The sequence below is a fragment of the Falco peregrinus genome, chromosome Z, assembly GCF_023634155.1.
Source record: "Falco peregrinus isolate bFalPer1 chromosome Z, bFalPer1.pri, whole genome shotgun sequence".
In the NCBI taxonomy this organism is placed as follows: domain Eukaryota; kingdom Metazoa; phylum Chordata; class Aves; order Falconiformes; family Falconidae; genus Falco; species Falco peregrinus.
In genome coordinates this window covers 23,658,200-23,673,602 of record NC_073739.1, presented here as the reverse complement: position 1 = coordinate 23,673,602, position 15,403 = coordinate 23,658,200, and the positions used below count along the sequence as shown (strand labels likewise).

Sequence of the window (15,403 nt, the reverse complement as noted above, 5' to 3'; positions counted from 1 at the left end):
TCACACCAACTGGCAATAACCAAGTCTACTACTATGAAAACAAAGTTTGGAGTCTGTTTCATGAGATTACCAGTTTCAAAGATCCAGCTTGCCTTCCTAGCTGCAAATATCAATTTTTCAATTAATAACTACCATCAGCTGTATACTGGTAGGAAACAATAGGGAAAACCGGTGGAGGAAAAAGCCCATGGCTACTAAGGCCATATTTGACATCACTGATGAAGGATTTATTTTCAAAAAGAACAAAATGACTACATAAATTCAAAGCCTTCACCAGACTTACCCTCAGAATTTAATTTGTTCTTCCCTAAATAACTGCCTTTTATATAAGAGCAAGACACTGTTGCAAGCCTGAAAACAATTGAAGCTGCATTTTCATCTTCATTCCTTTTTAGAACTTCTGTGAAAGCTACTGGACTGTTGTTGGGAAAGTAGAGCACATCTTGTGAAAATATCACCTCAAAAAGATGCATCTCCCGCTTCACCCTGTGATTGTTCTCTTAGGGAAATAACATCACTTCATTTGTTACCTTCCACATTCGAGGTGTGGAGCAGAGTTCAACATTTTGACTCAAGACCTGGAAAACTCCTGCAATATGCACGTTACTACTTCTTGTCCCATCACTCTCCCCAACCTAGCAGCTACTTTCCAGGTTTTCCCAACTTTACGTTATGCCTGACAAAGTAAAAATCACATCCAACATGAAAGAAGTGAAACAGCAATACTAGCATGAATACAATAGCATAGGTGTTTAAAATGCGTTCTTTGTGTCTGGGAGATGGGCTGAAGCAGCATACACACAGCAGCACTGACACTATTTCAGGTATTAGCACTTCTGGAACAGCAGCAGACCTGAAGCTTGTAAAGACAAACCCCTTTCTTCAAGAGGTAGATTTCCCAGTAGAACTGTGACTCATCTCTGTATCCAGAATATGCCAAACACTGGCTATTCAGCATGTCAGCGTCGCCACATCTGACATATCTTTTATTCACTTTGCTATAAAACTTTCCTCCACAGCTTGATTTTGTAAAAATCTTATTGCTAGCTCTCTGAAACATAAGCAAAATGTTCACTGGAGCACTATCAGCCCTGAGCAAAGTGGATTACCCCATTACTGAATTAGTGCTAAAATCCAATACCAATTTAAATATTCTTGTTAGTGTTTCCTTATTGGCCACACACAAAAATGCTGATGTGCTAATCCCACTATTCTCACCCATCTCTGAAAGTACCAAACAAGTCAAATAATGTAAATATTTTTACAATAATACATAATTTATAATAAAGTGTACTTGGAAAAATATTAAGGAAATTAAAGATGTGAGCTGGAGCTTCTGTAGGAAACAGATGGAAGCCAGAGGAAGAAGTCTTCCCAAATGCAAATGGAGAAGACAGAGCATGAAGGGGAGAGGGGAATGTCAGGGACTGAAACAATTCCCACCATTACCAAGGGTAGGTGTTTCATTTTTATCATGTATGAAAACACAAACTCTCCTCAGCATCACACAACCTGACAATACATCCCAAAACTGAAACAGTCTCTGCAGTTGGTCATGTCAGAGCAGACAGTATAACAGCCGTGCAGCTGACGTGCACTGCTCAGGTGCACAAAGTACACCTGAGTGCCACTGACAGCCCTAAACAATACCGAAAGCTACTTTCAAAGCTAACTATCAGGGGCATCTCATGCCCCACTGACAGCATGTAATATCAATGCAAAATACAAGAACAGCTGACTTGCAAATTATTGATTAGTCCCAAATCTGCTGCAGTCTGGAACAGGCAATGTCAGAGGGCCAAAATACAAGCTCTACATTTGCACTGAGGGATCATATCCCTCCTCCAGCACGAGTGTCTGCTTCTTCATGTGCAAGCCCTGAAGCCACTGCTTGCTCCTCCAGATGGGCATGACAGTGTAAGGCCACCTCACCCTGCTATCCGACCTTGGGATCTCCATGCTGGTTTATAGATGGGACAACAACTGCAGCAGGCAGGCTGCAGAGACTCGATGCAGTCAGAAACTCCTGCCACCTCTGACTTCCCTCACCTTACCTGATTTAGAAACTTGCTCAAAGACCTGCAACTGAATGAATCCCTGAACAACTATTGTGCCGTGTAAAAGACTGCGAGATAACCTGCAACCAAAAATGGTTTGTCTGGCCGTAACTAGCACAGGCAAAGTACAAGCATTGCCACAGCCATCTTGCAAATAAACCCCTGCACTTCCATGCTGAGCTCCAGAAAGGATAAAGAAATTTTTCCCAACTGTATCACAAACCCGTCCCTAAAATGTCTCTGGTATGTGAGATGATTGGGGATGTGCCCTTAGCCATTCGAACCTCTTAACTAAAGAGACCACTGTCACACGTGCAGACGTCAGTGCTGGCAGTGCTGATGATGACAGCCAGGCTGAACTAGCAATCGGTATACCTTAGTTTCACTCTCTTTTTTGATGCTACTAAATTGCTGACACCTAGTGCAGCCAAGCAGCGAAAGAGTATCACAGCTCTAGATCAATAAGCATATAAGAACACTAGAGACAGTGTTAAAGACAGTTATCACTCCTCTTCACAACCATTGCTCCCCCAGCTTCTGAATTTCATCTGCGGGGTCACAAACTTTTTGAGGCAAATGGGCCTTGATCTGATTTACTACTCTAATGACTACAGAAACCTGAGAGAGAGGAATGAAGGTGGCTTAGTATCAGTACCTTGGTACATAGCAATTCACCTCAAGTTTCATTTCTCAAACACAACCTCTGTGATGCTGAACCAAACAACCTCTCTGTGACTCAGTTTCCAATCTCTGGAACTGAAAAAACAGTACTTCTTTACTTCACAAAAGGCCCCTTAGCAAGGCTCTCCACAGTGCATCAGTTACTATAAAGCAGCCAGGAAACCACACAGAAATAATTATTGAACAACAGACTCTCTCCCCTGAAAGAGAGTGCTCAGGTCAATGTGGCAACTGGGACAGACTCCAACTACAGCAGAACTTGTCAAAGAGATCAGCTGTGTCTCTGAGTTAATACTTATTCTCATTAAACAAGACACAAATAACACTAACATGCAAAACTACAGGGAAGATATTACTTAACCTTTATCCAGGCTGTGGCTTCATAACAGCAAGAGAATCAAAAAATCTAGATCTACATACAAGATGGCTAGCTCTGATTATCTCTACATTACTTTGACAAAGGGTATGATGAACATACTCATAAAATGATTCTTACTGCTTTCATCTTAATAAATGGTTATATCACAATTGCACCTAACTTGGATTTGTTAGAACAAGTTTCTTTACACTTACCAGGAACATGAACTTGGAGATAAGCAAGTAAATGTTTATTTTGGCTTCATGTATGGTTGAACTTCTGGCATATGTTTTACAAAACTAATTTCACGTTTTGCATTTTTGAAGGCACTGTGGTCTAACATTTGGAACAGCAGGTTGGGAAGCCAAATCTCACTGATTTGCAGTGCTTTCACACAGTGACTTGTGGTTCAGCCTCTGTTACTCATACACCAAGAGTACTTCTGCCTAAAACTAATCTCACTGAAACTGTTTCTTGTGCAGAAGGCCATTTCTAACAATGAGTGAGCGGGACAAAAAGTGGCTCTGAATTGCTGGGGATTTTTAAATATTTTTTGTATGCCTAGAGACAACATAGAGTTAAAGCTCCCCTTTAAGAAGACTGCTTACACAGCTGCTGCAAATGCATCTAGTATTTAAGCTATATTCTCACAGGATCAGCTTCTGGCTCTTTACTGGAAAGTATGTTATTTGCTCCAACTTCACTAAGAGATTGCTGTGTTTTTCCTCTCTGTGTTGCTGCTGTTGTTCCTCTCTTGAGCACTGACACAACTGATGGGACCAGAGGTTACTAGTTCTGATCTTGCTTTGCTTGTCTGTTGGGCACTCCAGTTCATCTCCTGGTTGTCTTTACTGCAGTTTTGCTTTCCACTCCCTTGACAAGTAATCAAAGGTAGGCACTGCACGCACGAATTGCAGTCTGAAAGAAAACCAGGGGTCCACCACCTTGGGATCCACCATCAGGCAGAGATTATCCAGAATCTCAACGATAGTACAACTCGTATGTTCTGTGTCTAAGGTGACTATTATTCCAGTAACTGAAAGCTGGAGATTTTAATTTTCGCAGTCTCTGTTATAAAAATGAATCTGTCAACTTCAACTTCTACAAAGGGTAAGTTGTGATTGCATTAATCTCCCAGGTCTGTTGACATACATGTTTCACTTCTCTACAGATCTTGTTTGCCCTGTCTGCAGTGCACCTCATATTCTCCTCCTGCAATCTCTTCAACACTTGCCTCTGCCAAGTACCATAACCCTACCTTGTTCCTACCTTCTCAGCTCCTTCTCATACATGAGAAAGGTTTTCGGGCACAGCTTCAACACCTGTGAATTTCTGTAGTGTCTTGTTCAGTTTAAACCAAAATTATTTTGAGGGCCACCACATATGCTGTGTTCCCACTGCTTTAAGGCCACACACAAATGTTTTCGAATTTCTTTGGTTTTTGTCCAGAAACCAACACTCTGAGTGCCCCGTGTTAGTCCGTGCTGCCTGATGCCTCTGTTTCTAGGTGCTGCTTTTTTTTCTTACAAATCATGTTCTTCCTTACAGTGGAATCCTTTATATTGACCACTGCAAATACATTTAATGTAGGATCTGTTGGTTAATAAAATGAAAGGACTTTATGCTTCTAAAAGCAAACTGCCTCTTTAGTTCATGTCGATGTTGCAAGTGAGATTATCACTTAAACCACGGGCATACAAACTGCTTTCCTGGTACTTCCTGCACTGTGAGCTGCTCCCACAAGGATTCATGCAGGTTGCTACAAGCACTCCTTCATTACCCCAGCTAAGGATCTGGCAAGAAAATAGAAGCTTCATTGTACCGAGCACTGTACGCTATTAGATTAAAGGTGGTTTTGTCCTAATAGTCTATTTGAATACATAGGGCAGTACGAAGGAAAGAAATGGTTTTATCCCTATTTTACAGACAGTGACTGAGGCATGGGCATAATAAGCAATTTTTCCAAAATTATGCAGGAAACCTGTCCTGGAACAGGGAACTGAACTCACAGATTTTGATTTCATTATTTTTAACTACAAAACTAAGAGGAAACAGGAGCAGTGTTAAAACTGCTGGTTCTGAAACACCAATACCAAGGTCTGACAGGCATCGTATTTCCAGTTATTGTCCTACTGAGTTCCTGGAAGAACAACTCCAATTATGTAAAATGGTTTCTGCTTCTGAATGACATAACTCAATTCCCTGTGCTCTTTCCTTGAGCCTAGAGACCTCCACTCTGCACCACAAGCTGCTCCCTTCCCTACCTACCAAGCGTCTCTGATGATGTTACCTGCCAAGTTCCCAACAGTACTGAGTTCTTACATCAGAGTTTTGTGTATCCGCTCTATGGCATCTTCCAGCTCTTCCTTCTGGTCTGGAACAAAGCGGTACTCCGAGACATAACCTGCAGTGTGCTTGTATGGGTCATAGTCCCCCAGCTCAGCTAAAGGACACAAGAAGAAAAGAAAGGTCATCTATTTTCAGTGCTTTATGTTAACCAAAAAACATGTAATATAATCCACCCATTAGTGCCAAGCCACCTCTTTCCAACTCTCAATTTATCATGCAGTCAGTTAAAAAACTCAGACAGTACAGAACTGTTCATATTAGTACACATAACATCAAGAAAAAAATGTCTTCAGTCACTTTAAAAGATAAATGGAAGGTTCAAAGAGCAAGAGGTTTTGACAGGAAATCTACCACTTCCACAGAACTAGATACAGTTTTGTCCAAGCCAGTAAAGCTGAAACTTGATGGCATGTATTATTTGGCAGCATATGTAAAACAAGTATAGAAGAAAAGTCTAGCTTTTGGAATATCTATGCCTTTGTGATAAGCTGTAATATTACAGACAGAACTGATTCATATTGTTGGGACTCCTAACATAAACATCAGTGTGGGAATGCAAATACAGACAAATATCCTGAGATACCTAGAGGTGTGCCCTTCTAGGGGTGTCATTTCTTGTGAGCCAACACTAGACTTAATTTTTGAATAAAATAACAACATGTTTCCTGAACATTAACTTCATTAATTTAATATTTCAAAATCAAAATAATTTTAGAAGATATTTTCTTAAAGAATGTACTGAATAGGTGATACAATTTTCTTTGAAACAACCTTGAATTTGCATACATTAGTCACACCAGTTTGCAAGTTGCAATGCGATTATAAACTAAACACGCACATGTGTCAGAACACACTTCTACTGATCTTACCTATGATTGCATCTATCTGCGAGGCCCTGCAAAAGTTATTATTTCAGTTTTTTAATAACCCTGAGTAAAATCTGCATAGACTGGGCTTCTCTGAGAAAAGCTTCAGAGAAGGTTCCTGTTGAATGCCCTAAGCCAAAAAGGTTCCTAAGCCAAAAAATCACCAAAAGCAAGCTTCAAGAGTCAAGAAGAAAAAGATTCACCTATCAACTCATGTTTCTTTCCAGAATTTAATGATGTTTCTAGAACAAAACAGTGATCTGCTCGGTAGAGATGTTGAGAAGTTTCTTTAGAAAACCTCCATAAAAACAATGTGGCTCTTGCCCATAGCAGGAATAAGAACAGGACTACAGCAACTCCAGCATTCCCAATAGGAAAATTGGTATATTCTGCAAACTGTGCCATGGGTACTGATTTTTCCACCATCACCACTATAATAGTCCATAGTCTTTGACCACAAAAGAAGGAATATGATTCAAGCGCTAAGGACAGGATCTGCCTGGAGACCAAAGGTGACACCCAGGCACAACCTGAACGGTGACCGCAAGGCCAGTGGCTGCAGCAGGACATGGGTAGAGGACTCTGGAGAGCACGTGGCCATATCTCCTCCTCCAGATCTCAGCAGCTGCTAGCTCCACTGGGAAAGACACCACTAATATCACTACAGAAGCAGAGCTGCTCAGCTACTACTGAATTTGCACAAACACACTTCATTTCATTTCAGTTGGGAAAAGAAAAAAGCACGGTCAGGCACATCACCCTTGGAAAGCCTGCTGACCTCAGTGCTGATGCTTTGGGTTCATATTTTCAGTATCTGACACAGACATTGCTCAGGTGTCTTTATATACCTTGAACAACTACAGGGCCTAAATAAAAGGACAAAACCTTTATACAGTCAATGGCAATGCATGCTTGCTGGTGCCAGGGCTAGCTTTAACCCACTGTATGCAACCTTTGCCATGCTTTAACTCTCTACTCTCACATCAGCTATCCCATTGTTTTCCTGAGTATCTGAGAATAGAATCACAGAAGCAGGATTTTATACCAAAACCACAGCTCCCCATACTCTAACTACCTTACAAAATTACTGAAGGACAAGAATTAATTCTTTTTACTGATTTCTCATAATATTAAGATATTACCATTATTATATATTTTCTTGCTTCATACTTGCAGTATTTTTTCAGGGAAGGCATGTATGAAGTGAAATGTACACTGCAAACAGTTTTTCATGTCACATTTCTTAGATGGCAAAATGAAGTATAAAATAACTGCACAAAAATAAAAACTGCTGAAATTTAGTTTTCAGAAACACATACAACACAGTGAAATTCTGTATAATGCCTACTCCCATTTAATACGCAAGTTATTCTGCCTTGTTATTCTAAAATGGAAATGAAAGGATGACTATTTTTGATGTACTAAGTGTTGTTGAGTCACAATTGAAACACCAATAATAAAAATAATCTTTGCTTAATACATATCACTCATGAGAATTCTAATTTAACATCAAACAAATTACAGGTACAGGTCCCAGCATAACTAAGCACATGATTTTTGGTAACCAAATTGTATTTCAATACAGAGCTTGAGTTGCAATATGAAAGGAATAACTAACTGGTAGACAGATAGCTCCTTTCTAATTGATTGCTAGTTCTATCAAGCATGCAGAATATAACATCCATTTCTGGAAAGCTAACTACTGATGAGTAAATGCAGATAAATGACAGAGAATTAAAATCCTTCACTTCAGGTCAAAACACATCCTCCCTTCAAGCACAGGGGCATTCATATTGACAAAATGTAATTTTTTAAAGAATCTTTTATTTGACAGACTTCGTTGGCTGGAGGCTGCCAACAGTCTATCAAATCTGTAAATGTCCTGACGAAGATTTTGTCATACTCCGTATGCAATCCCGAGTAAGTTATGAAGTCTTAATACATGACGAGATATTCCTTAGCAAGGCAAAGAGTGTTTGGCAGTCTTCAGACTGACTTTTCAGTTTCTTCTTTCAATTAACCTCTATATTCCTTCTATATTATCAGTTCAGCATGGTCATCTATTTACAGTTCTTTAGCTGAAATAAGTCATATTAGTTTTATTCTGTTTTGAAATGAATGCATGAAGTGTTAGTGAAATCTTCATCAAAATTAATCATAATGCAGCATTAAAAGAAATAAGCTCTCAGTTGGCCAGAAGAACTTACACTGAATTATATATGCTCCCAGCTGTGCTGCAGTGTTGCTTGGACAAGGCAAACGGCCCTGTAAAACATCTTGCTTAACCTGCAAGAAAAACTGATACCTAAAACACAGAGAGAAAACAGTTATTATTTAAATATTGAGTCTTATGCACCAAGTAATCTTTCATCATCTTCCAGTTTACTTAAGACGTACCATTCGCCATAACTGTGTGACAGTCTAAAATCATATTCCTCTCTGAATGGCTTTTCCCTATTGACCTTGAAGTAACAATTAAGATTAATCTAGTGGAAGAACCTAGGTAAGCAAGCACTCTGTAGACTTCCCACCTGCTTATATTGTGCAGATACAATTAATTTTCCCTCTGAAAATGTAATTTCTTTCTTTTGACTTTCATAGAGCAGTCAGGAAGTGGGGAAGAGCACTAGGAACCAGAAAAATCAAAGAAGTAACTTATCAAAGTTTAACCTGACCAGGGGACCAATATAAGGGAGATCTGGGTATTGGACACATCTTTACTCAAGCATTTTCTCGCCATACACCAGAGTGTCAACTCTAGAGCACCAAGCAGATTTGATGGAGTCCATATGCCCATGAAAAAGGTGGATGGGCATACCATCAGCAGCAACTGTATGCTGCAGCATAGAGTACTCTCCTTCTTGCACCAGAGATAGCAGGCGTAAAAATGTAATTTTCAAAGGCATTACCTGCTTCTACACTTGATGAAGCACATACTGAGACCACTTACTGTGAACCAATATGCACAGAACAGATGGAAAAGTAAGGACAGGAAAACAAGCCATCATACAAAGGATCTGCTCGGCTTTGCAACTCCCCATACTCATTTATAGGAAGTCTTTTAAATGCTTTTTGGATTTTGTCCGGGTTTATCACAACAGATTTACACAGTGTTTCACATCAACCTAAGCAAATTTCTTGCACAAAGTTCCTACAAAAGGTAACAATACTGAGAAGGTAACTTTTTAAAGAAACAAAAATGATTATCCGTACAAGCATACAGCTTTTTCATTACTAATTCAACTTTATTTATGTATAGCCATCCAGCTACACTACAAATAAATTATTCTGTGTTATTAAAAGTTACTTATGAAAGCTCCTTGAATGGTCTGTAAGTTCTAACTGCACCTACGCTGATCAGGGAAGTTGGCAAACTGCAGGTCACACGATAGCTGACCCACAAATCTCTTAAGACCCAGCCAACTTTACTAGACTGTATGAGCCTCTGAGTAAGGATACGAGTGTCTTTCTGGTAAATCATCTCCCAGAATCTGGGCTATGACAGATACTATTCTAGGAGTGTCCAGCCTTAAAAAAATGGCTAATATTCTCCACCTTAAAGGTCCAGGCACTGCCTAAGAATTTTATGGAAAAATCATTAGGCAGCACAAAGTGCATAGACTCTGTTTCTTCACTCTGAGCAATACCTCAGTACTGCTTCTAGGTTATGCACATCAGTCCTACCTAGACATATCTTCTCTGTACGAATTATCTTAATGACAAAGATATTTTTACACCCATTGTGGAGTACACAGCATCTTCTTTTTAAGATTAAATGCATTTCTGATATGCATCTGTCTTTCTGTTAGCACTTCTCCATATCTACAGTGCAGAGCTTCATACCAGATTAAGCTACAAATACATTCTCCATGTAGCATGGATCTAAATAGATATACTTCTGCATTTTTATAGAGTAACCTCAAAGCAGGACAGGAAACTGCAAAAAACACTACATCCCTACAAAAACAGTCAGAGCCAACTGCTAAATTCTTCAGTGATTCCTGTAAGAACTGAACAATCTCAGTTCCCACTGAAGCCACTAAGCTCCTCATAAAACCAAGCCTTTTGCCCAAACTTGTAGCTAAAGCACTCTCATCTTGTGTGCTGTCAAATTTGCCATGCATATATAATAGTGCCTAAGTGCTAGTTTGCTCTAGCAAACACAACCAACAAATGTTAATATGAATCACCACAGTGTTAGCTTTTGCCTGTGTAAAGCCAGACAGATTTTGCTGTGAACCAATTAAAAATTTGACAGGGTTTCATTATTTGCAAATAGTAATCATGTAATGCCATAGATCATCAACATCTAACAACCACACAGTCCGCTCTCACATCCATTAAAATAACAAACACATGCTCCAAAGAAACACACTGGTTAGCACAAAACAGTTAACACATCAGTGGAATTACACACATTTAGGCAGAAAATTACTATCGTAAAGAAAAATAATGCCTTTAACCCCTCCTAAGCAGAAGGAAGGGTTTTTTTATTATTGTATTTTCTTCTGAAAAGGTATACAAACCCTCCTTCCAAGGTTTAAGAGCCTACAGGAATAACTGCTCAGAAATGTTGAGGGCATTTGACTATTCAATACGTTTTGCTGAAGACTGTCAATACAAGCATGTCACTTTCTTATAGCCTCCCTCCATACCTTCTAAGGTCTAAAATCTGCAGGACCAAACACCATACAGACAAGAGCAGAGGTTTACTAATTATACTAAAATGCTTCTCAACTAGATTCACACACCTAATCAGCAGTGCAAATCACTGACTGACCTTATCACAAGGCAAAGAGAAACACTTCTTCAAAATTTAGCTCCTGTGATTTCCCGAAGAGAAATCCACCCTGCCTCCCAGCTAGCAATCACAACAGGTTTGATGGCCAAAGCTTCCTTCCCAGGGCCACCTGTCTTCCCCTGTGAGCTGGGCTGAAAGCACTTCTCTGGAAAAGTATAGGAAAACTGCATCAAACCTTCACAGTATAGGGGCATCACATTGTGGCCAGATTGCTCTCTTTTACCGGCGAAGTCAGAGTGTTTATTATTTTTACCAGGCTAGTCCCAAACTTGTTACATTGGAGACTTTTGTTCCTGCTGTGCCAGTATGGAAACAAAAGAATTTTCTCAGTCTGGTACAAGAAAAATATTCTGCCTGTGCTGCAACAACTGCCACCTTTGATTAAGGAAAATTAAAAACTCTGCATGCATTCCAATGAATTCTCATGTGTCATATTCCTAGGACATCAAAAGACATGTTTTGGCATTTAGTAATGCAAGCCAGCACACTAATTTTGTCCACCTACTTATTCAAATTCTCAAATTTCCTTTTGAACCTAAAACTAATTGTCTGAAAGCTTTCATAAATAAAGCAAACGGAAAACCCTATGCATGAGAGTTCAGGCAAGCATGTGGGTGTATGTGTTTGTGTGCGTGCGTATGCACGTGTCAGTGTGCTCATCCTCATATTTTGTAGGGGTCAAGCTTAGTTAAAAGAATCAAAAGCGTGCAACTCTTCAATTTCCTTTGCATATTTTTAGAAAGACCAAAATAAATCCTCTTGAAAAACAGTTCTGGAACTTAAGCTATGGCAAATACAGAAGAAAATTCCCTGTATTCATATTTGATACCAAAGAAAACTCTAAACTTGATTATAGCACAATATAAATACAGATACGACAATGGATTCCTTAAAAATACCCCAAACAAATGCATATCAAGTCCCTTTGGGTTTGATGCACCAGATAGCAGCACCTCTTCATCTTGGGCTTCCAAATGGTTGTCCATACCGATGACTGTGAAGCTATCACAATTCTCTTCCTACACATACCAGATTGCTGTTCAAGCAGAAAAATGCAACCCAGCCACACCACAACAATATGCACCTGAGTGGAACAGATTACTACCCTGAAATGAACAGCCTACACTCCTATTGAATACTGTACCTTGTTATTTCTTCTTTCAGTTTACATGGATCCTCTGCATAGAATTTAATGCCAAAATACAGAGTGTATGGTGGTCCAGCTAAGGGAAAAAATATTTGGTGCAAAAGTTAGTTGTTATGAACTGTTAATTGCTAGGAATAGTTACTAGCTGGCTACAAAAAAGCTACTAAGAAGCTTATCTTAATGTTATATGAAACTTGAAAAAATCTTACATCCACATAGCAAACCCCCATATCTCTAGTCATTAAACATGTGGGGAAAAAAAGAAAAGAATTTTTATTAGGATTTTACCGGTCTTGTGTTTATTTATTCACAGCTTTTCTGTTTACTTGGAGTTTTTGCTAATTTTGAAGATTTAACTTTAGATTTCATTCCTGACTTACTATTTCTCAAAGATATATTCTTTTTTTACTGCTTGATTTTGACCTTTAGATACTTTTTCCACTGAAACGTTTTGAAAAATGTAATTGTGCATGAAATGTGATTCCCTGTCCTAACTAATAATACTGAATACTAATCCCTTCCACACTTTCAAATATCTTATGGAGCAACTTTAATTATGTGCCACTTCTAATTAAGAAATATTTGGAAAAGCTTTTCTAATTCACCTTTTAAAAAGGTTAGTCTCCTAAAAGACTCAGTGAACTCAGTACCAAAATTCTTACAGCTACATTTATTCCATGCATGCTCCACTTCTGCATCTTTTTATAGAAGGTCTCCAAATTCTTAAGCAAAATAATCTTATCATGTTCTTTAATTATAAGAAAAATAGTAGGTCTTGCATCTGTGATATCTGAAGAGTGACAGTAACAGCAGACACTATTATCAGTAAGTGGCACTACATTTACTTTCAGAAGCAAAAAAGGAATCTAAGTTGATTATGGTATGGTACACTGTGATAGAAGTATCACAGCTACTACAAAATCAATTACACAAGAATATCACCATTTATTATTCTAAAATTAAATTTAAACACAGAGAAATCTTCGGACAATAATCACACCAATTATTTGAAAATGATGGTATTTTCCGTGTTAGAAACTTTGATACAGCTATGAACAGCAGTAGTAAACTTGTTCAAGAACTACCAATCTGTTGTGAATAGAATCTAAGTGTTGTACAGGCTGTATATACAGAACACTGCCCCTGTTACTTCATCTTCAGATACGTTCTTTAAGTTCAAATAAAATACATACTGTTTATCAATTCTTTATGTTCAGCAAGGGTCTTTGCAGGATCCAGCCAGTACTGTGAGACAGATAATCAGGGAAATTAGTCACTTAACATGGAAAATTAATAAAGAACAATTGCAATTCTGTATTTTTTCATCTATTCGTATTTAGTAGCAGACTGACACACTTCAGTCAATAGCTAACTTGTGCCAGCTTCCAATCAGAGAAACATCGTCTGAACAAGTCTAACATTGCATATCTTCTCTGGGGGCAGGAGTCGTCCTAAAAGGAAATCTGTTTGGTAAGAGCCACATCTCAGGCTCACAACAAGCTGGCTCTACAGGTACTAAGTACCCATTGGTGTCTAGCTGATCTGCTATAGCTAGTATATGGATGTTCAAACTTGTTACTTTCTTCCTGGGAGATTAATCTATGCAGGATAACTTTAAATCAAAGCACGTAATACAGGACCTACAAGGAAAAAATGAAGGGGCTTCGCTTATTTTCTGAAAAACAAAAGCATGTAAGGGGGAATACACATAACAGCACTCTGCAACACCTGAGAAATTGCTGTAAGAGAGTGATCAATTTTTCTTCATGTCCACCAAGTATGAAGAAATGGGCTTAACTAGAAGCAAAGAGAAAATAATTTTGATTTTCAGAAATGGTTTCTTGTAGCAGAGGAAGAGGATGACTGGAAATCGGCACCAAGGTGGGGAGGGCACAGACTCTTCCACCAGACAGTTTACAGGACTAGTTGGAGAAATGTGTCAGAGATGACTGAGGAACACTTAGTACACCGCAGAGGGATGAACTGCTACATGGGTTTCCATACCATTTGATCAACAGACAATCCACAGTATAATTTCTCACTGATTACTCTGCCCCACCTTTGTCAAACTTCTAGTAAAATTAAATAAAAGTTAAATTAAGAAGTTAAATAAAAAATTACAGTTAAATAAAAGTTGTCTAACAGCTGGCCACAGACCAGTTGTGTACTTTGAGTTACAGCTACACAGGTCACCACCATCCTGCACTTGTAATCCCTCCAGCTACTTATTTCTTCCTTAGTTTGACACTTCTATGACTCAGTTTTGGAAGAAAGTGCAGAGGCAGCTGCCAAAACCATTCTTGTCTTCCTTTTCTTCAGTCCTCTTCCCTCACACACAAACTTTTTGGACCAGCTTAAAATACTGGAAACAAAAAGGCTGCAGAACACAGCTCTAGAAAGACCATATTAAGGCAACAGAATCTCTTAGTACCCACACCTTTTTTTAACTGAGGAACTACACAGACCAATGAATGAAGAACCTCCTTACTTGCACCCTTGAACCAACTCTATAGAGAATAAGAATTAAATGATTAATCTACCATTCCCCTTCTATCCAGAGAAGATCCCAGGCCTAATAAAACTCGTTAGTAGAAGGAGTAGCTTAAAGACAGGAGGGAAAAACACTACAAAGCATTTGAGTGGAAAATCTCAAGCAACTGGTTCTATAAGTGGTTGTAAACAACTATTATTTTAACAAGACATGAAAACAACTTCCATTAGCTGCTGCTCCACCTGAGAAAGAAACAGCTGTATGCATTGTTCTTGGCCATTGTTATTTGAAATCCTGGAATGTTTGTTAAGAAAATTTCCTAAATTTTGAAGGGGGGGAAAAATATTCAGTACATGCTTGTACTGAATACATCCAACAGCTATGCAAATATAAACTCCCTTAACCTCAAGAGAAGGTGGAAAGAAAAACTTGTCACACTTGTTCAAATATCTATTAGAACTCCACATCAGCAATAATCTGAGCTAGTACAATAGGCTGATAAAGAGATTTTACAGTCAACAGGCAGAAAAAAGGCAAAATGACTCTGCAGTGCACATTCTAGCTACACAATATGGTCAGAATGTGCTCTGACCTCTCCTTAAAACTGGCATCACAGTATGAACACTACACGGTCAAGCTAACTTGCTTAACAT

At 38.8% G+C, this 15,403-nt stretch overlaps 1 protein-coding gene across 3 annotated transcripts in view; it reads right to left on the bottom strand.

The window, feature by feature from the left end:
* Nucleotides 1-15,403, bottom strand: part of EPB41L4A (erythrocyte membrane protein band 4.1 like 4A) — a 134,092-nt gene that overhangs the window by 60,870 nt on the left and 57,819 nt on the right. For all 3 annotated transcript variants that reach the window (XM_055791468.1, XM_055791469.1, XM_055791470.1), the window contains exons 3-6: nucleotides 13,453-13,504; nucleotides 12,257-12,335; nucleotides 8,519-8,616; nucleotides 5,419-5,539 (exon numbers count right to left, since the gene is read on the bottom strand). In XM_055791468.1, coding sequence (XP_055647443.1) covers nucleotides 5,419-5,539; nucleotides 8,519-8,616; nucleotides 12,257-12,335; nucleotides 13,453-13,504 — 350 coding nt within the window. The remainder of the gene's footprint in view (nucleotides 1-5,418; nucleotides 5,540-8,518; nucleotides 8,617-12,256; nucleotides 12,336-13,452; nucleotides 13,505-15,403) is intronic.